Here is a 22,749-nt window from a genome sequence, read left to right on the forward strand (position 1 = left end):
TGACGTTCTGAATATATTTGTTTGTTCGCTAGTGGGGTTAAAGTCTTAACACTCGTGGTCCACTCCGCACAGATTGTGACATTCTTTGAGAAGAGTAACTATGACGCAACAGCATCACCCACCCAACGCACACGGGGCGGACGTTTGTTTTTGAATAAATTGATTTTTCTAAATGTTTAATTTGATGAAACGTCAATGCTCTCACTGACGATGAGTCAGGATAGTCGATTTGCTATTGACTCTCGTTTGGTGGATTGGATAATTGAAGTCTAGACAAGGAAGAAATGGGACATATTGGCAATTTTCTTTAGTCATTTAACAAACGAACCATACACAGCCATAACAGCCTGGCACCAGATGGCCTTCCACTCAAGCAGGATTTGTCGCAAGTCAGCCAACGTGGTGATTTTGTTGAATCTAGCACAAACAGCACCTCCAAGCTGATCAACAAGTGTTCAGCTGGTTAAGGTCATGAATGCTGGAGGCCATTCTCTACTCTCCAGACTCTGCAGGTCTCTGATGAACCCACTCTGTGGGGGCGAGCGTTGTCATCTTGGAGGATGGAGTTCAGTCCCAGATTGTGGAGCAATGGAAGTGCTGCTGGTTGCAGAATCTCATCTCGATATCTCTGCATTGAGGCAAATTTGGGGTACTGGAAGCTCAAAATAAGAGTCAATAGCAACAGTAGAATAAGATGGTCGACATCGACAGGGAATATTTGGCACATTTTTCATTGGCGCAACCCACATACTCATCTGTGCTGCTCATCCCACAAATGCATGCTACTTACAAATTGGGCACCATTTAAAAGGGAAACAAAGAAACTTTCCAACTGTATACAATTCATTATCAAGAAGCATTGTTACAACATGAATAAATCTACCAAATATCCAAACTTTTTGTTTTATGTTTCCATAAAAGTGTTTAACTTACACACACACAAACACACACACACACACACACACACACACACACACACACACACACACACACACACACACACACACACACACACAAATAATTAGTTAGTAATAATAAAAGAAAACAGCAACACTGTCTCTATTATTATCATCATCACCACTAACGCCCCTCAGTGGAGGCCGCTGATTGGACAGCACTGTAGCCCCCCCCGCCCCTTCCGTACTGCAGAGCAAACTGTTTCCCCACAGAGACCCCGTATCTTCTCATCTATCGAGCGTCTAACCGGGTTTAGCTGACGCAATAGCTTCAGGGGAGACGGTTGTTGTTGGTGTTTTTATTTTTTGCGGTTCCATTTTGAATGTGTGTAAAGGGAAAAGCCTGCCCCTTCCCCCGCCTCCAGGCGAACGACAGGAAGGCGGAGACGAGAGGAGAGCAGCCAGACGATAGTTTTTGTTTTGAACGGGGCTCCGCGCCGAGAGCTAGGCTAACTTTCTAGTGGAGTGAAAACGTCTAAAGCTAACCGCTATCTGCAAGTAAAATAATACGCGCGTTACTTTTTTTTTTCTCCGCACGCGCGGTGAAGCCGTTGACGTTCGCTTTATCAACATGTTGACTTTATCCACCGTAGTGAGACCTCTCGCTTCCCAGCTCCACCGACAGCTCATCAGACACGCCAAGAGTCACCGAGTAACGCCTGCGAGGAGATGCAACCTCACGGCGTGCTCGAGCAAATATGTGCTGACTCCGAGTGAGTACCTCTTCCGTCATCCTACAGTGTTTATCGCTTCTTGTCCAGCTTGTAGGACACGGCAGCTCGCTGTCACGGCAGATGGAGGGGGGGGTTGGGGGTTGTTTTAACCCTCCGACATCACCGCCAACGGCGGCAATGCGTGTGTCGGTGCCCCCGTGCAGTGGTTTGGGTTTAGGGTGTCATTGAGGATCAAAGGGCCCGTCATTGTGGGTCACTCGCAGCATCAGCTAATGGTCACTTTTGTTGTCATCCATAAAAACGTGCATTGAGAGCATCGGGAAAGCCCGGGCTGGACTTCCCCTCATCACTGGATGCGGATCAGAAGCGCTCAGTTGACGCGGCTGTGTTTGAGAAGGTCCTCGGGCTCCAGGTTTTCCAAACGAGTCACGTGGTCCCTATTGGGGGGCACCTGAAGCCCTCTGCCCTACATCGTTACATAATGTTGTGTTAAGGATGTTGTGTTGGGCATTTCGAGCCGGGTTTTACCCCCAAAAACCATCATTAAAAAATAACCCCACAGCCTTTTATCATTTTGTGCACATATAAATTGCTGCAGGGTTCACACTTTTGTGATTGGCATTGCACTGCCCCCCTTAACAAAAAGTAAAAGGCATTTTTCCTTTTGATTATTGGATTATTGCCACACGAAAAAGAGATACACCCCTTTTCTGAATTTTGCAGCAATAATACAATCGGTAGAAGTAAAAATCTTAACGTTAGGCCATAAACAAACTACAACACGGTTAACCACCTGTGAGTAATTGCTGTTTTAAAAGCACAAGTGGGCTATTCTCTGATGCATTTCATGTTGTGGATCGTAACTTCAAAATATCTAATGCTTGTGTGAACCACAGAACTTATTTCAGGTATTTCATCTAAAATAAAACATAAAACTCCCATTAAACTGGACGTGCAGAGACTTATTCCTGGCACCACAGCACCTCGATGGATCATGTGATAGACAGAATGTAACAAATAGAATAGTGCATTTATAGGAGAGCGTTTATTTCCTTTAGTAGTTAGACCTCTGTGTCATTTGCCCGCTCATAAGTCATTTGCCTTCATATTAATGGTAAACTGTAGACACCCAAACTCGTTTAACGAGTTCCAACCACTTCCTCACCACACCCGACAACATCACTTATGTCTTGTTCACCTTCTCATGCCAACAACTGTCCTACTTTTCCACGTTCAACCGTTTTTGCATGTTGACTCAATGACGGTTCAGAGACGGTTGCAAAGATGGTTGCAAAGATGGTTGCAACCGTCTCTGAACCGTCATTGAGTCAACATGCAAAAACGGTTGAACGTGGAAAAGTAGGACAGTGCATGTTTTCAGCCATTATAGTAAAGAATAGTTCATATTTAACTTTAACAAGCTTGTTGTAATGAGCACAGTCTGTCCAAAAACTTTATGGGAGGACTTTTGATATGTCTTTGAAGTGGTCCGGTGGAACTGAAGTATCTTGTTCGTCCAGTGGCATGCCCTTTGATCTGTCCTCATGCAATTTTTTTTCATAAGGAGACATCTCTGGATACGCTTTCCTTTGAGTCAGCGTTTTTTTTACCTGAAGAACAGGGGGGAAACTGTGCTTCAGTGCTGCTCTGAAGTAGGAAGGCACACTGCCATCATTTCCGCATGCGAGCATGCTTCTCTCAGAAATGTTCCTCTTTTAGTGGGTTTGGCAGACCCAACACCGTGTCCTTCACTTTAGTCAATAACCTAAAAACTCTTGGGTAGATGTCGTCAGGGTCGGACAGCACAAAAAAAAAAACTTAATCCAAGGAACAAAAGTGCCTTAAACACTTTCCACTTACTCTTTCCATGAAGGCAGTTTTTGTGCAAGGTTTGTCGATATCGTCTTGGGATCATTTAGAGAGCAGCTGATCCTTTACTTTGCTGCCCACTGATTTTTCCAAGGCATACAGCAATGTTGAATATTTTTGAATGTTTCTTGTCATTGAATCAGCCATTGATTTTAATTCATATTTTTTTTAATACAGTATGGTTTGTCTAGATGAGGGTTGCAACACTGTCTATACGAAAGCATCTATCCCTTTAACATCTTTTGGGTGTACTGCGTTATTGTGGGCAGCGCTTCGAATCAATTAGCAGGACTGATTTATGGTAATATGAGATTTTTATATAATTTTGGCTTTAACGTTGAGATGCACCTTCACTTTTTACATAAATAAATTTGTTGAATTTACAGGCTGGCAACCAAGCCCCCGCTTTTGGTTGCCAAAATGTATAAGTCAAAATGCTAAGCCTAAGTCAGCCTAATAATGACACATATGATGTGTATGTTGTACATGCTTTGCAGTGTAACTTTTCACAGTCAAACAACTTGATTGTTGTCTCTAATGATACTTGAGCAAGTAAACGTGCCAACTCATAATATGTGTAATGTTGGGATATTTAAATATCACAAATGCAACAGAATTGGAAAAGTATTTATTTAAGGGTGCGCATTTTGTGGTTTGCTGCCCTTTATTTATTTGTACATGTTAAAAAAATGGATGCCACTGATTGCAACGAAAGGCCAAGAATTGGTACCAATTTCCCAAAATGGTTTCCAAATGCAACCGAGCACCTCTCACTGTCGCGCCCCGCGTTTATACAACACATTTGTGAAGTAATGTAAATGTGAGTGACTCATTCTTCTTGCCAAAATCGTTAAACTAACTGGCTCAGCATATTTGTGTCCGTGCTTGCATCAGACAAAGAGATCGTTCTTAAATGCTGCTCGGCTCTCTCGTGTTTGTATCTTCCGCCTGAATCACTGCGTTTCCACAACTACGCTCAAGTTCATGCTTTCAGGCTGCATTCACAAACAAAATCAGACTCAGTGGATTGTCAGCAGTGCTCGGGCCAGGGGGGGCGCCAGGCAGCTAGCTGGCTGCTAGCCATTAGCAACCTGAGACGGCAGTCGCCTGTCACTCAAATTGGCCACTCCCTAATTATGTATAGCTTTAAGCCTTAAACCTCTGAGTTATATAGAAATACAGAGGTGTAGCACCCTGCTATGACGAAGAAGTTAAAAAATAAACACTGTGGCCACTTGGTGTTAAAGAGCTTTGCGCTAAAAGAGCGCTGTAATGCCTAACTTGGTCTGAATGCAACCTTCAAATATTAACTTCCGCTTTTCGACAGTCATTCAAATCTAAGTTAATTAACTGCTCATGCAAAACCAACATTTTCTAATGATGTTGCTGAACACTAAAGTTCTTCCTCTAGTAAATTGTGAAGCTGCTAATAGACGTGTAATGTATCCATCACTCAACATATCGTCAAGGTAATTGTTGATCAAGCTGTGCTGTCTAGTGGAAAAACATAAACCGACGTGAGTAGTTGCAGGTCAGATACTGGCTGGTAAAAAATACTTTTGTTTTTTTCATCCTTTATTTTGGCTAAATTCAATGAGCGAGCGAGCATCTTGCAGACAGACACAACCACAGGACGACAGTGCATCGCTGAAACCGGGCTGACGTTGCGGTAGCCGCAGCTGGCGTTTCAGAGCTCCTCATACACACGTCATTTTCCGATTCGGGACATCTGGTGATCACGTGACACTCAATTCAGGAGCTGTACAGAGGCAGAAGAACTTCACAGCTGACACGATTACCCAGTGAAAGAGCACGACTGGCTTCGCGAGCAGTTATCAACAAGAGTCCGCTGATATCTGATGACGGTGAAGGTCATCTCCCAGTCAGACCTGTTCGGCTCGGCTCTCAGCGGAAATCTTAAGCCCCGTGCTGGATGACTGGAGAGGGATAAACAATAGACTGCGCTGCTTTTGTGTCCTCTGACAACAGGACTCAAAAAATTTCTTTCTATAGCTAACCGTTTGTCAGAAGAGGGAGGGAAACAATCCTTTTAAACTGATCCATTTTTTTTTTTTTTTGAAGTGGAACATTTTAATAAGTGGAGTGGATGTTTTTTTGAGTGGATTTCAAGGGTAAATAAGGACGGAGGTAGAGAGTTTGGGGTAATTAGAAGTCAGGTTCGTTGACAGACGTTGGCCAGAGCTGGTTGTTTGACCGGCCAGAGGTCCTGGTCAGATTTCCCCGCTGTGTAGGGGAGCTGGGGGCGTGCCAGAACATTCCGTGTGTCACTTTCTGTACAGCCAGCCCACTTCTCTCTTTATTTAGTAATATCCTTGTAGGAAAAAAAAAAAACTAGAAGGAAGTGCTATTGCTCACTTGCTCCTTTTTCATTCAGTTCCTTCAAACGGCTCAAGGAAGAAGGACGAATTGTGTGTCAGTCCAGCACCAACGCTGTGTAGTTTCTGTGTTTAGTTTAGTTTAATGTGGCCATTTTGGCTGATTTTGTTTGAAAATGGACTGTCTTACAATGCAGGAAGCTGCTGAGTACTGCATGAAAAGTAGGTGTCAGCATTTTTGATTTCAGTTTTTTTTTTCATTACCTTTTTACGAGGAGTTCAAAGTTCTGTTTTTTTGTTTTTACATGTTAAAATTCTCTTTTGTTCACTTTCTCTCCTCTTCTCCTCCTCCAGTGCATCCCATGTGGCAGGGACCCCTAGCGGTACCAGGAGGCGATCGCCAATCCCCCATCGACATAGTTGTGCGAAAGAGCGTCTTTGACTCCAAGCTGAATCCCCTGGTCACCAATTACGACCCACAGACCTGCCAACAGATCTGGAACAACGGCTACTCCTTTCTGGTCGAGTATGATGACACTACAGATAAGTCCAGTAAGTGCTTCGATATCGTCTTTAAAAAAAAACAAACTGAATATGTATTAAAAGCAAAATAAAAGGTTGTTCTGTAGAGGTTCCTCACTATTGACCACTAGTTTGGGAGTCCTATTTTCCTTTTAAATCCGGATGAATGGATTTAAATTGAAACTCAGCAAGAGGAATGCCTGTCCTGATCTACACAAGAGGCTTATCCCCCCCTCCACCACTTTAAGAACCCTCTGTCTGTAGAAAAATCCTGTAATCAATGCTACACTTAAAGCTGCTGATAAAAACCACAACTGTCACGTGAGTCTGGTGACTGTCGTGTGACGGTGCGTGTCCTGACCTCAACAACTGCCATGCTTCAAAACCAGCCACCCCACAGGGCGTTCACATGCCCAACAGAGCCCCGTCTTGTGCATAGAGTGCAAGAACAGGTTCATATTGAAACAGTGAAATGTTGGGAACGGTGTTTTATTACCTGTAAAAGGAAACTGTACGGTAATGGAAGCACAGCTAAAGGTACTGTAACTCCAGATTCAGTCTTCAAATTGGACGAGTAGAACAACGGCGCGTGTCTCCTCCTTGTTATTGCCGTCTGTTAACAGTTAACAGGCGTAATAAAAAGTCACTACTGCTAAAACAATAGATTCCTTGATGTTTTAAGGTCATTGTTACCGCTTGAACAACCTGCCCTCAGTGCAGGATCGTTTCCTCCTTTTTTAGAAGGAGGAAACAATCACCAGACGTTGGTCCGATGGATTTCCTTTTGAAAAGGACTGTGAAAGTCAAGGTGCACTGATCTATATGTCCTTTTACTTTGCGGCGCAGCGCTGAAAGGAGGCCCCCTGCAAGACAAATTCCGGCTGTGCCAATTCCACTTCCACTGGGGTGAGAGCAACGCCTGGGGGTCAGAGCACACAGTGGACAGGAGGCTGTTCCCCGCGGAGGTACATGTAGGCACTAGCCACACATCGTTCCTGCAGGGACACCGAGATGCTGCGTATTCTGTATCTTCTATAGGTGGCGTAGAAAAAGGACATTTTAAATGAAAGCAGACAGGATATATTAATGATATTGTTCTGATAATATCATTCATCCTTTGAGAAGTTATTTTATCTACCTTATAATATTGAGTGATTATGTACAGTGGGCGTACACTATATTGAGGGGCGGAGCGACATCCCCATAAAATAACATCAGAATGTTTTTAGTGATTCATCCTCCCCCATGGCTTGATCTTTTTTAGAGATAATATCTGGTCAATAAGCACAAACCCCTCCCCACATCTGTTACTCCTATTGATGATGTAAGATCCATACGAAAGCAAAATGATCCAAATATCAGCCGATATTAACTTATTTCGGCTAAATCTGTTGCTCTTCATGACTCAATGGGACCGTTCTCTCTCGAGATAGAAAAGGTAACAGTGTCCTGGTCTTTGCTGAAGAGGAACAGCATCGTGCTTAGCTTTATTAATTCATAGTGTGAAGTAATTGTAGGTAAAGGGTTATACTCATGGTGCTGCACAGGCGTCTCATTACATGTAACAGCAGAATCTTGGCCTCATTTGCTTTGTTGCTTTAAAAGAACAACGTGTCTTGCCTGCTGCTGCAATAATGTTGCATGTAGCACAGTCACATGTCTGGCAGGTGTGTGTGCGCGCGTGTGTGACCATGTGACTGTCTAGTGGAAAAATACATATGTAGTGCTCAAGAAAGCAGGGTGTTAAAAGAGAGCGCACGAGAGAGCTCCCACGACCAAACAGTCTCTTGAGGGTTAAAAGAAGAAAGAAAAAATGGAAAATTAATGTAACACTGTACAAACATCGTAAATGTTGACTTACTTTTGCAGACCCATTTGTTTTTTCTATTCACGTGCCCTCCTTGAAATCCCTGGAAAAGTACTGAGAGTATTGTATCTTGAGGGATCAGTGAAAGTTTTGAGAGGAACAATCGTTTATCCGGCTCGGTCTACATTCTGCCAGTTGTATGGCCGGCTATCGGCATGCTGCCAGGAGCTTTGCGGTATTCGTCTTTGCACCATAAAAGTCGAACACAGGTTTGTCTCTCAGAACACGGATCATCTATTTTTGTGGCATCCCATTACTTTCGCGGACATGTGTAACAACAGGTTCTACTGACTAATGTTTGTGTCTTTGACCAGGCCCTTGTTGTTGGGAACCTGTCCATGCTTTTGTTGTCATCACTCAGCAGTCTTTGTGTGTGCGTGTATGTAGAGGTTCAAGTTACAGCTCTGACTGACAACTCTGGCAGGGCTTTCCACAGGGCTATGGAGGAGCCTGCTAGCTAGAGGAGAGAGGACACAGTCTCACGCCACCAATCCATCATACACGCTTAATGTTGATACAATCCATAGAATATATAGAACATACACATTCTGTATGAATGAGTATAGATGAACAGACAGGCCCTATGTAGCGAGCAGAGAGAGAGAGAGAGAGAGAGAGAGAGAGAGAGAGAGAGAGAGAGAGAGAGAGAGAGAGAGAGAGAGAGAGAGAGAGAGGAGAGAGAGAGAGAGAGAGAGAGAGAGAGAGAGAGAGAGAGAGAGAGAGAGAGAGAGAGAGAGAGAGAGGAGAGAGAGAGAGAGAAGAGAGAGAGAGAGAGAGAGAGAGAGAGAGAGGAGAGAGAGAGAGAGAGAGAGAGAGGAAAGCTCTACTGGTGCCTACTCTATTGCATTCGATGATACTGTGTGAATGATTTAAAGCTGTGGCTAAATCTATGTTTTGAATAATATATAAACTAGGGCTAGGCAAAGTTGAAAAAAATTAATTGATTAATCGCATGATTTTTCTGCGATTAATCGCATAATGCGTCAAATTCAATAATGAAGTGAAAACTAGTGTATTGCACACTTTTATTTAAAGTAATGTTATCAGAACATTATAACAGCACTCTGGAGCAACAGCAAGTTAACATACATACATATATAGTTTATAAATCTGTTTTCTTTTTTTTCTGAACGGTACTGTTCAGTAGTAAGGGTGCTTGTGAGGGACAAGCCACCCCTTCTTTTGTCCATGTTCAGTAGTAAGGGTCACTGTGAGGGACAAACCACTCCTTCTTTGGTTCAGTCTGTTGCTTATCTTTTTAAAGATGTATGTTAAAGACCAGCAATTGATTCACTTTATACAAAGTGCTTTTCATGTTTTCAGTTCAGTTTTTCTTCCTCAGAGAGAAAAGTTCAGTCTGTGTTGGCTTGAACAAGTGCACTGAACGTCTTGTGATGTGAGGAAAGATCCAGAAGTGATCCTGACTTAAAGTGCTCTGCCATATTGGATCAGACCGTGGGGTCAGGAGCATGCGTGATTAACTTTCAATCAGGACGTAGAGCCCGCCGTTAGACTGCTTGTTGCAGCACCCGATGCTCGTTGAGAACAGAAACTACATAACAATACGTGCTTTCACGCAAGGCTCAATTCATCAACGCTGCCTGTCGGTGAAGCTACAGAAGCGCCTGCGCACACCTACATAAATCCCCTTTAAAGTAAAAGCAGTGTTGCCGTATTTCATTCATAGCTGCATCATATTTATTTATTTTTCATGTTTGATTGACCTCACGCGAGCCGGACTGGGAGAGCCGTAAGACGCCAGGTCCGAACTACGTCGTCTGGGAGAGAAAAGAAATGCAGTTAACGCATTATCAAATAGGTAACGCCGTTAAAGGATTGCCAGATTAATTTTGCGTTAACGCTGCCCAACCCTAATATTAACCCTTCATGTGTTACCAGATCTTAGAAAAATTACTTGCTTGTTTTGCGTGCTGACTGGTATTTTGAATATGCACCAAAAAAATATCTGCTCTTCGTTCCCACAAGGTTTGAGTTTTACCTCCATTTGTGGTATTTTATGTGATTTTGGATCAATAAATAAATAAAAGCCCATAGTCAAAGTTTAGTCCAATTCTTACAACTAACATATAGGAGCTTTCCATTTCTTCCTCCACAACAATTGCATAGTTTGCCGCACTATTGCGCCTTATCTCTGTATCTATTCTACTTTTCTTTTTTTTTTCTAAATAAGTCGGTTGAAAGAATAAACTTTTATTTTGAAAAGAAGGAATTAGTGGGTCATCTGGAGTACAGAAGGAATGGACCAGGGATCATGGTCGAAGGCATGAAAAAGATCACGGTTAAGGTTTACACACACGCGCGCACACACACACACACACAAACACACCCCTGATGTGTATTTACGCTGTTTGCGTGTCTTCTCAGCTCCACCTGGTCCACTGGAACTCTGACAAGTACAGTTTGTTCGAGGAGGCCGTGATGGAGGACAACGGGCTGGCTGTCATTGGAGTCTTTCTTAAGGTACAACACACTTTGTGTGCCTACAATAATTAGAGCAGATACATTGGTTGTTGTGCTCGGGGACGTTTCAGTCCGGCTTGTTGACACTGTCTCGTGCGCATTCTGCAGTTCGTTGACGAGGTGACGCATGGTGTGGATTGTGTATGCAGTTTAGACTGTGACCGCAATCCAGATTAATGTCTAATCCTTTGTTTAGGTGGGGAAGCGGCACGAGGGGCTGCAGAAACTGGTAGACGCTCTGCCGGCTATCAGACACAAGGTTAGTACAAGCACGCATACGCACACACACACACTGATCCCTGAAATGGGCCCTGTAGCCTCTATTGACCCTTTTTATAAAGCACATTAAAAATCCAATCATGATTGATAAAGACCAGTAGGTAAATACTGGCGCCCTCTAGTGGTTCAGTAGAGACACCACAGGACTGGTCAGACAGGCCTCTCTCTCAGAAATCATCGTATATATCATATATGTCAAGTGGATTGACGATGGATTAAACATTTTTTGTGTGCTACAGTGTCTGCCTTTAAGTACTTGGAAGTCTAGTGCCGAACATTTACTTCCCACGTTTTATATTATTTATTACTCACGAATTGGACACTTTAGAATAAACAATTCTTCATGGTAAAGCGGAGCACATGTTTAAGGTGACTGACTGGAGGTCAAAGCTTCCCCGTCTTTCACATCACAGCTACCGTTCCGCTTATCACTAATAATGTCCGATAAGGTCGGTGTTTGTCCATAATGGCTTGTGATTAGATAATGATGTTTGTAGTATTTATATAACAGCGGCAGTCTTCTGTCATTATATCAGTCTGTGCTGTAAAGATACTGAAGTCACAGTAACAGATTGGGATTATAAATATTTTAAATATTTGACCAATTGTCTTATATTAATATGATTTAAATATTAGAACATTTTGTGTTAAAAGCCATTAACTTGCATTATCTTATCTCTTTCCCCGTAACATTAAAATAATTAATTTTCCATAATTGTGTGTGTTGTGTGTTTTTCCCCTGTGTTCTTGTCTGCAGGACAGTGTAGTGGAGTTTAACAGGTTCGACCCTGCCTGCCTTCTACCCGCCAACACCAACGACTACTGGACCTACCACGGCTCTCTGACCACACCCCCTCTGACCGAGTCCGTCTCCTGGATCGTCATGAAGCAGCACATAGAAGTCAGCCACGACCAGGTGCGTCATAAGTAGAGTTGCAAAGGGGCGGAAAGTTTCCACAGAAATTTTGGGAATTTTGAAAAAAAGAAATGTGCCCAAGTATATAGTTGAGAACAAGACTACGCACGCCGAGCTCAGCTGGACCCTGAATGCAGCTGGTTGGGAACATCGTCTGCCAGAAACATAAATGTAAACATAAAACGTTCTGTTGTTTTTGACGTTTTTGACGTCAGTGTTGCGTCTGAATGTTTCAGCCCGATGCCTGGCAAGTGTGAGAGCGCTGAGTTGTGTGGAGGCCAAAAGCGGTATTGCAGACAGATAGAGATTTCATTTACAGCTGCAACATATTGAAAAAAATAACTGAACTAGTTCATTTTTTGGAGCTGTGAACTTAGTTCAAAATGTTGAATTATGAACTACGAACTGAACTAGTTCATGTAGAAAGTGAACTTTCCCAACACAATACTTTGTCATAAGTATATTGATTACTTAGTAAACTGAAGCCATGTTCATTTTAATACCAAGTTTATTTGTATACAGTAGACTTTTTACAGCAGTGAGAGTCGGACGTATGTATGTCCACACAAAAGTACACCATCACCTCCATTATTCGCAGCTTTTGGAATGTCGAAAAGTAATTTTTAAAAGTTGTATTATAAATGTTTGCATGCATGTCTGCTGACAAGTTAGATACAGTTAAATAACCCCACAATTTCCAGTTAATTTGTGTTAATTCCCGTATATTCCCGTTTATTCCCGTGGAAAGTTTCCAACTTTGAATATTCCCGGGATTTTGCAACCCTGGTCATAAGCACATTCCCATTCCCAATAGCCAATTCTGAGGCTTGTAATCAGATGTTGGTTCGCTGCCTCCAAGTGCCCAAAATAAATCACTGGAATCCCAACCACCAACAAGAGGGCTCCTGTTGTCTTTCAAAAGCAACCGGAGCAGCCATGCTTGGGAAGTCCTCTTACAGTAACGTGGTCACAACGCAATGTTTCCGATCACTTCAGAGAGTTTCCAAAGCTGGGCCAACCTATATAGTAGCATTTCAAATTATTTGTTTTAGCCATTTTCAACCGCCGCACATTTTGCTCTTCACCTGAACCTCTGGCTGTTCTGCATTGTCATTTTGTGACACCGCCTCCGTTTTCAAGTAGAAGTACGATTACTTTCCTTGGCGTCTTTAAGCTTCTTTTTTTTTTGATTCTCAATAAATTAGGAAATTAACAACGACTCAAAAATAATAACAAATGCATCAAAAGCCACGGACCGGTTGGGTTATTATTTACTGCTATTGATACATTTCTTTTTTTTTCCTACCCGTCTGTCAGTGAGATGAATGAATAAAAACACTGTCCACGTGGGCTTTTGTGTGCTGTAATAGTGGGCTTTGCGAGCAATAATAATAACTAGTTTCTGTAACAATTAATAGTCCCTCAGCCCCAACTGCAGAGGGGAAGCGCACGAGCAGAAACAGCCACGTCTTTTACCTGCCGTGCATTGTGATGGGGGGGAGGGGGGGAACGCGTGCAGACAAAATAAAGTGGGGTACTTTTACTTTTAACGACTTTGTAAGAAATACATTTCACCTGCCGCCAACCTGACTCTTTTTTTAAATTTTGTATTCTGACCGTCCATTTTGCCCTCTTCCTAGCTGGCGGTCTTCCGAAGCCTCCTTTTCACCTCGGCTGAGGAGGACGTACAGAAAAGCATGGTGAACAACTTCCGCGTGCAGCAGTCCCTCTCCGGCCGCACCGTCCGCTCCTCCTTCACGCCTTTCCTCCAGGAGGCCGAAGGCGACAAGCACACACACTGACGCTGCTGGAGCCAGTACTGCTGGTCACTCGGCTCTGCACAGAGGCCAAAACTACCTTTTCACTGTGTGAGCGACTCTCCACACTCCATTTATGAAAGACTCTTGTCACAAAATGTTTCTCATCACATTTGGAACCGAAAATATATTTTGAACTATGTTTCCCCGGATGATCTTCAGTGATGCGTAGTGCTGTTTGTCTTTCAAGGAGTGAAATATTTTCTTTTATTACAAACCAGTTTTACATGGGGGATGCTGGGATTTTTCAGATTTTGGTTTGAGTGCTTATAGAACATTAACCAATGAGGGACAGTTGCTGTGGGGGGAGAATATATATCTTAAATGACTTTATTATTAACAGGAATTGGGTTTTATTATACAGGAACAGTTCATTCAGTTACTGAACATGAGGGTTCATACCTGCAACGGCTGGAGGGAAAACTCCACAGCACAGTGTGCTGGCCAAAGTCGGTACTACAGCCGAGTCTGCTCTGACTTCCTCGTACCGTCGTTATCTCTAGAAGAAGGCTGCTGCTAGTTTACAGCATAAACTATTTGAACTACACAACACCTAACATGTGTCGAATATCAGCAAGGGCTTTTAAAAACAAATCATCTGTTGGGTTTTATTAACTTTGTCATCTGTACATTAATAAGATGATTAGAATGTATGTTTTTTTCTTATCTGTTACAAAGATTATACTGAATACGAAACACGTTTCCGAATCCTTGTAAAAATAGCTCTTACTCTTTGCCCTGGGCCTTCTAATCACAACTATTAACCTGTTATTATTACTCACACACATGCCAGGTTACAATAGCACAAACACACACACATGCATTTTTCAATTTGAAATTAGCATGAGGGTTGTTTTTTTGTTTTTTTGTTGTTGTTGGAATTGTCATCTACCGTAACCACAGTGCCTTAAACCGGTACCTGACGGCACTTTCAGGTCGGCTGATTGAATCACGGCTCCATCAGTCTGTTTGGTTTGGTTAGTTTTCACTTGAGCTGGCTGACGTTAATCTAAAATGAGGTGAATTTAAATGTCACTGTTTTGGTTTAAGGAACAGGACCGAAAGAGTTGCAAGTACTGTAACGAACCAGTCCAAACTGATTTAATGTATTTTTCATCTGAATGTCAAAGATGCTACCATGTGGTAGGGCTGGATGGAGAGGACCAACTGACCACAGCAGCCTCGCGTATCGCCCCACTTGTCTCGCTGGTGTCTACAGATATCGATTGATAGTGGCTCTCACTGTTTGTAACTCGCTCAGGATGTCTTTCTGAGAAACAATGAAGCGTGTTGATGGGGTTTAACAGCCATATTGCGTCTACGTCAAATTGTCATCTATTGAGGCAGCTGCTGTTTGAAAATTGGGAACCTTCGTGATTTTAGTTCTGCAAAACAACTTTGTAAGCGCTGGGAAAACTACGGCTTTCGAAGAAAATACAATTCAAGGGCAGCAACAGAAGTACTTGGCGTCCTTGTTTTTTCCGTCTGGAAGCTCTCTTCCCTCCTCCCCCACAGTTTTATAGCTGTAACCTTTAGCATCTAAAAAAATCTTCTACAGCATTCATCGTTATTCCAGACTTGCCTGAGATCAGGGCTCATGGGAAATGGTGTTACCATAAACCATAGATGGTGAATGACAGAAATATCGTCCTGTACTATACAAAACTGGATTATTAGTTGTTTGCATATAACGTGTTCCTGGAAAGGTTCTCTTTCCCTGCAGCTATTATTACGCAACACATTATGCACCTAATCCAGAGCGCCGCTGGTAAATTAAACACACCTCTTTGTGTGTGTTTTTTTTGTCCACCAACGCCGCACACACACAATTGAGAGCAAGATTATGCAATCTTGCATCATGTAAGAAAGTCGAGCGGTCCGCCAGCGTTGGCTCACCCGATGAACCTGATCACTATGCAGCACTGTTATGAAAAGAAAAGAAATGGTCTGATGGCGAAAAGGCCCGGAGAAAGGGGGACTGGAAGTGAAATGATATTATCAGTTCCTCAGACATGATTTTGTACGAGGAAACTATAATTGCACTAAAAGCCGCATGTATCTGACCGCTTCTATGTTTGTGATCTACGTGAACGTACAGTTGGGTTAAGAGCTCTGTATAGAGAGCTGTGTAAACCCCTCCAAAAAAGAACAATGCAATTGGCCCTCCACCGCTTTAGAAAAAGCCGTTGCTCTGGCCCTCCGCACACATGCTGAATAGACTTAACTGGATTTGCGTCAAAAAGGATTTAAGATGAGCTCCGAGTGACGCCGAGCCGTCACAAAAGGCTGCAGATTCGACCACATAGACGTCAAAGGAGTTTACTTGGTGTGGAAGAAGTGTGTGATGCCACTTCTGGGAATGTTGCCTTTCTTTTGTCTTTTTTTAATTTTATGATGCAATACCGAATCTATGTTCAATGCGTTTGACTAACATGGAGACAAGGGACCCGGCACTGCCTTCATCTTGTACAGCCGTATTTTTGTTGACGTATTTCAAATGTGCACCATGATCATCGTGTGCCTTCATATTTCATGTCATTTTACTCGTGTTAAAAAAACTACTTTTAATGCAATGTATGTCAATATATTCCAGTACAAATGTTCAATCTGTAGAAACTGTTTGTCTGCGTGGCCTTTTTCCATCAAAAGCTGGAAAGATATCAATTTAACAATCTATCGACTAGTCATCGATGGTTTAATATACGTGGTGTTTTTTTACAAAAAAATAATTTAACGTCTTTAACGTCTCCTTTTTCTTCGAAATTTGTTTTCTTTCTTTTTTTGCATCCCGAAACGTATTACACCTCGGGTACCGCTTTACTTGTTACCTGTGGCTGTGCGATGTTTTAGCAGGTGTACACAGTATGCAGTGTACATTTTAGCTGTTTGTTTGTATAGCGGGCAGCCCACACCCTGCCCCACAGGGCTTCAGCAGGCCTCTCTCCCCTCCCAGCATGCTTTGCTCCACCTGAATGACTCTTTTACAGACCCTGTCCAGCTGAGCAACCAGGATGTGTTTTGCAGAGCCCCCTTGCTCCTGGGGTGTGGGGGGGGAGGGGAGTGTTACACATGATATTGGTGAAAAGATAGAAAGTGATATATTAATATGGTGGTTTTTAACAATAAAGTAACAAGTGATGTTAAAAGTGTGTATGTGTCTTTTTGTTGTTATTAGCAGAAATGAAGTAAACCTGTAACCACACCTGCAACACTGGAAAACACCAAGCATCAGTCTGAGGCCTTCAAAAGGTGCTGCTGCACAAACCGTCTGTCTCAGGAATGTATACATCCTCGCCACCCACCCCGTTGTTCCCGTCCACAGGACCACCTGACCCGACCCCTCTGAGCCTGAACTGGGCCAGGAACTAGTTAGAAAATAAAAAGATCCGCCGACCGCTGCCTCTCTTAATCCACCCCCCCACACACACACACTCCCTGACGATACCTTTGAAGCCCCCTGACACCAAGAGGGGATGTTTGGTGGCCCCCGCCCAGACGCCTGGGGTCCCCAGGGTGAGTTGTTTATGCTCTTTTATGCACTGTTACCACGGCCTGGGTGGAGGGAAGAGAGGATTTTGGGCTCCACCTGATTCAAACTAAAGATATGGCGGTTGAGGCCGACCTCTCATTGTGCGTTTTATTGTTCTTGGCGTGCCTGAGTGTACAGAGAAGCACCAGTCGGTCTCGACTGGGCTTCCATGTATTGTACGAATGGACAGACTTACAAGGAGGTGACTGAGCAAAAAAACTGTTTGTCGCTTAAATGTTCTTCATATTATATCCAGAGAAATATTGCATCCAATAACTATTTGCTGTGTAAAGATATAGTTACCTGAGCGGGAAATGAAGTCGACCTCTATCTCAAATCTTTTATCTTGTGTGCCTTTTTGTGCCCGTCACCGCGAGCGTGCCCCACCGGCTAGCTAACGGCCGTTGCGCTTCCACCGCTCCAATATGGCGGCTACAGCCAATAGCAACGCCCCTACGACTGCAACGTACTATTAGCATAGCGCCCACCCACTGGTCCCCCCCCCCCCCAACATGGCGCCCGCAGCCGTCGCCATGTTGAGAGCCGCGTGAAGGCACAAGATGTGCGCTCTCGTGGTTGGTTACAGCAGCAGGTTGGTTCATGTTCAACATAATGCTAACTGTTGCGATATCCGTTAAGATATTTCATAGATTGCCGTGACATTTCGTACTGATATGTGTAGTCCCCGTGAGAGTAATGTTAAATACTTTCCTGATGCCATAACGAGGCGTCGTTAGTCTCAACTGCACTTTGTATTCTTGCTCAAACTAGCAAATGTTAACGTACACACAACCAAGATGGCTAACAATGGTTGCAAAAAGTCGACCAGCAACAATGTCTCTGTTCCAATGTGTTTGTAGAATGGGATGTTGCTGTTGAATTTTGAACAACCATCTGCATTGGTAGATACCATCTTAAAGTATTTCACGTCTACGTGTAATCTCCCGCGACCTCGTCCAGCGACCAGTAGTGAAGCAGCGAGATGAAAAGGAGAGGTCGAAGGCGGCCACGTTCTAATTAGAGAAGTCGTCTTCCTGCTGTCCCTTCTGTTCTCTGTCTGAGGGGAACTCGTTTTAGATCAACAATCCAAGAACACCTCCAGTTCTCCACACAGGCGTGGATTCAAACAGGAACGAGGGGCCCTTTTCCCTCTGAACTCCAGGCCAGATGCTCTTCCTCTTGTTTGGTGCTTCAGATATTTCAGACAAAGGACTTCCGTCCTATGTGATCCATGTTTTGACTTTAATGCCGCGTCTAAACCGGTTTGCTCCAATGCATTGGCGAGGGCGCCTCATTTCACGATAACGCATCCAAACTTGCTGAATTGTCCGTAGCTGGAACTGTAATTTGCTTATATAGCATCTTGCGTAATTTCTCCAAACAGATATTTATCCTGACAGTTTTTACCATGTGACAATAAAAACGAGGTTTAAGAAAAGGGTGAAAGAGTTGGACTTCTAACTGGGTTGGTTGGGGGACGACTGAGGCTTCAGAGGGATAATTTTACATCTTTAAACCGTCTTTACGCTATATTTTCAGGAAAATCCTGCTTGGAATACCTTTTGATAAACAGAATCGTGTTTGCTTATTCAGTTTCATTGTAGAAGGGAACATAGTGCTGAGGAGAACTTTTGAACTTGGTGATAATTTGCTGTGGGACACTGTGAGCAACTCCTTTCACCTTACACATATTTATTTGATCTGTTGTCAATTAAAAAAGGTATTAAAAAAAAGATAAATGCAGCTTCAAAGCATTTACTCCAGACCGCTGTATTACATGATAATGTTTCTACTATGCAGCTCTTAGGCTTTCCCAGGACATCATCAGAAACGATGAGCAGTAGTAAAAAGCCTTTGTGTCCGTTGCCAAGTGTCGTGTCGGGCGGATCAATTGTTTGTGTGTTTGTGTATTCGATGGTTTCCGTTGTCGGCCGACATACAGATTCCCTGGGAGAGAAGCTGGAAACAGTGCATGTTACTACAGCTGCCTGACCTCTCCCACACCCACATCTCAGAGTCACGGCTTTGTTTAGGGACCTTTTCCCATCGGCGCAGGGTTCCCACTGAGCAAATTTGTAATTTGTGATTTTGAGCTCTACAAAATGAACTGAAGTAAATTGAATTGAATATCTGCTTCACTGTGCTCTTGTCTTGTCACAGCGGATTATGAAGAAATGCCCCTCGGTGCCGAGATGCTAAAGGCCTCACCACTTTAACTACATAGGAGCAAGACACGGAAACTTTATAGTTGTTTGGCATCTTTTTGCTTGTTTTGATTCGCTTTGATTTGCTTCTTAGTCGTAACACGTTTCTCTCTTTGGTTGTGTGTCTCTTTGTCCCCTTTTGTGTCACATTGCAAGTGCTCTTGGTTATTTGTTCCTGCTAGTTTTGCTCCATTTTGCAGTTGTGTGGCATCTCTTAATAGTTGTATTTTGTCTCTTTTAGGTTGTTTTGTGTCACTTTGCAGGCATTTTTGTCTTTTTGTAGTTATTTATTGGTCTGTGCTTGTTTTGCACTTTTTTGGAGTCATTTGTTTGTGTCTCTTTGTGGTTGTTTTACTGATAGACATTATAAGTCTTTTTGTGTTCTCTTTGCACTTGTTTTGTGTATTTTGTGTTTCTCTGTGGTCATTGTTTAGTCTCTTTCTGATTGGTAATTGTGTCTTTAAGTGAGGAGATGAAGACACACAACCCGGCCTACATCAGTGTAGCTGAGGTGGAGCAAATTGGCAGCTTTAAGTTCCTGGACCTCAACATCACAAACAGTCTGACATGGTGACCACACACCAACGGCTGTATTTCTTAAGGAAACTTAAGAAGGCCAAATTTCCGAGCTACGTTCTTGTCAACTTCTCCTGCTGTGCAATAGAAAGCATCCTGATGCAAACGTTACAAACCTGTGCGGGATGTGCACGGCACAGGACAGGAAGGCTCTACAGCGGGTGACTCAAACCGCCCAGAACATCATTGGCCCCCATCTACTTAGCATCAGTGATTTAGTGACAAGAGTTACCTGCGAAGAGCTAAAGGGACATTAAAGCACAAAACTCAGCCACAAGCTGTTCCCTCTGCTGCCGAATCAACAGACATTCAAAACGGTTCCTGTCCTCTAGCTGCTCAACTCATCCTCCACCCTCCATATTTTTCTTTCCTACGTAGCAAATCGGGGCTACAATCTAAATTCCATTGTGCAACCCTGAGGTACATGAAATTCTTGTAACTGTCTAACTATTGTCCTTGTGAAAGATCCCACGTAAATAATTTGAACATTGTTGCGTTCATTATGCGACATGAGGACCACAGAGGACCAGTACTGACAACAGACTGAGTCAGTGGGTCAGACTTTGTGGGAAAAACCTGGATTGTTTTTTATAACATAAAACAGACGCTGCAGGTTTGTTTAAAAGGAAGTCATAACTTTCGGAGCTTTTCACAGCTGTAGATAAGAGGGAGAAATCTGCAGAGAAAACAAACACTGAAGAAGAAACCTCCTCCAACGCACCTGGTGTGTTCATTTTTATTTTTTTTTACAAAGTTACACTCACAATAGTGACAGTATTGCAGCAGCCACAAGCAGCATCATGGTTTGGTGACAGTAACAAACATTACAGTCATCACAATGATGTTTGCACACACAGAGCCCTTTTAGGCACATGAACGGGTAAATGCACTGATATGTAAATCTCCCATCATGAATTCCTTGCTGTTTTGGTCTTCAATGGGGTTTGTTGACAATTAGCAAGAGATAAAGCACCACCGGCTTCATCCATGAAAATTAATTACTTATGTGGGTGCAAACTATTAGACTATAAGACTATAATTGATTCACACTCCACAGACCGGAGTCAAAATCAGTGTAATGTTAGTCCACAAACCAGGTCTTTGAACCATGCTAATTAGCTACTTGGTGAGTAGAAACTGGGCGGCGGCAGAGGGCCTTGAACATCAAAGTTGTTGTATTAGCTTCATACAAAAGTGGAAAGGTGGACTCAGTGGAGGGCAGATCTCTGCCAGTGTGTCTGCAACGACCACTGCTTTATGAACACAACTAACTAAATATACCCGGTGTTGGTTGATCACTAGTGGCCCCTGTCGGCCGGAGCCCGTTTAAGAGTAGTGAGCGAGGAGTCAACAGGCAATAAAAGCTCCAGGTTTACAAAGACAGACAGACACAGTGAGGCGAGCCAGGGACGGCAGACATGGATTAAGGCATATTGGTGTCTCTTGATCTGTGGCTCGACCTGACACGAAGGTCCTGCATTCTTCAGGCTTTGTGCAGATGGACGGAGACAATATCAGGATGAATTCCCCCCCCCCGCCTCCCTCCTCGGGCTGCATGCGACCAATAAATGTTGACCGTGGTTGAGCAGAGGAAATAGTCTGTCTGTGGCTTTTGTCAGTGGTTTGTTTGTATTAACAACAGATACATGTGTTTGTCTCTCATGGGGGATTTCATAGTCCACCCCTGCAGAGCGTCGAGACTATTTATATTCATGCATAGACGCTTATGCTTCTTTCCTCTGTCTAACCCGTGATATGAGAGAGGGAGGTCACAGCAGTACGTTCATTTCTAACATTGTGGCCCTGTGGCGTTTCATTTTTTAGCGTGTGTGTGTGTGTGTATATCTCTTGGGGAGCTTGTGGAACCGGTACACAGAGGTGGTTTGAGAGTCAACTGCCCCGAGTCAAATTGCGGCAGGCGTCATCCCTTTAAAACTTGTGCAGACAACTGATTGACGCCACGTCTCAAATCCGTACGAAAGGCGAGGCCTCGCACTGATTACACGCCAAAAAACCTTGCCCAATAATTTGTCACTCCCCTCCCCTGGAGCATCTCGCTTCTGTTCCCTGATCAAAAACTGGGCCATCTAATGAGTACGGTTGGTCTGGCAGCATTCACCAGCATTGTTGTGTGGCTCACAGTGTCATTGTTAAATAATGACACACAAGCGTCTCTACCTCGTTTCTCGGATCGTCTCTTCTGTACCGAACATGGTTACACGCTCTGTTGCCTCGAGTATAAACAACCCTGAAGTGCAGTTTTTAAAACAGGAAGTCCACACTGCCATCCACTGTACAAATTAATTCATCACTAATGAACAAAATCTACAAATCAGTGTTTCATGAAGATTATTTGTAGGTGTGATGAACGAGGAGAAACAGGCAGATATACGTTCACGAATGAAAGCATAGAGTTCCTTCTGCACATGTCTACTGTTTTCCAATACTTTCAGAATCTCTGGATTTAAAGGGGAACTTTAAATGATGGAGCTTTTGTTGTGTGTGTATTGTTTTAATCTGGTGTACAGATTTGTATCGGGCTTCACTGTGTATGAAGGTGTGAGAATGGGGATCTGTTGATATACGGATCTGTGTCAACCTGCCGGGGCGCGCCCCGCCTCCAACCGGGGGGAATGCAGAAATACAGCTCAGTCCCCTGGAGCCCTGAAGGGAAACATGATCATCGAAAAAAATACAAAATTTATGTTACAAGATATTCATGA

At 43.3% G+C, this 22,749-nt stretch overlaps 1 protein-coding gene across 1 annotated transcript; it reads left to right on the forward strand.

Annotated features, from left to right (window-relative positions):
• The first annotated feature begins 1,163 nt into the window (after window positions 1-1,163).
• On the forward strand, window positions 1,164-13,950 carry ca5a (carbonic anhydrase Va). Its single transcript, XM_068602730.1, has 7 exons — window positions 1,164-1,669; window positions 6,190-6,387; window positions 7,204-7,322; window positions 10,610-10,705; window positions 10,902-10,964; window positions 11,742-11,900; window positions 13,541-13,950. The coding sequence occupies exons 1-7, from the start codon at window positions 1,528-1,530 to the stop codon at window positions 13,700-13,702; spliced, it is 939 nt and encodes a 312-aa protein (XP_068458831.1). The 5' UTR covers window positions 1,164-1,527; the 3' UTR covers window positions 13,703-13,950.
• The last annotated feature ends 8,799 nt before the right edge of the window (window positions 13,951-22,749 follow it).

The sequence above is a fragment of the Clinocottus analis genome, unplaced genomic scaffold (assembly GCF_023055335.1).
Source record: "Clinocottus analis isolate CAN_PGR_092001 unplaced genomic scaffold, fCliAna1.0.p SCAF_6, whole genome shotgun sequence".
Lineage (NCBI taxonomy): Eukaryota > Metazoa > Chordata > Actinopteri > Perciformes > Cottidae > Clinocottus > Clinocottus analis.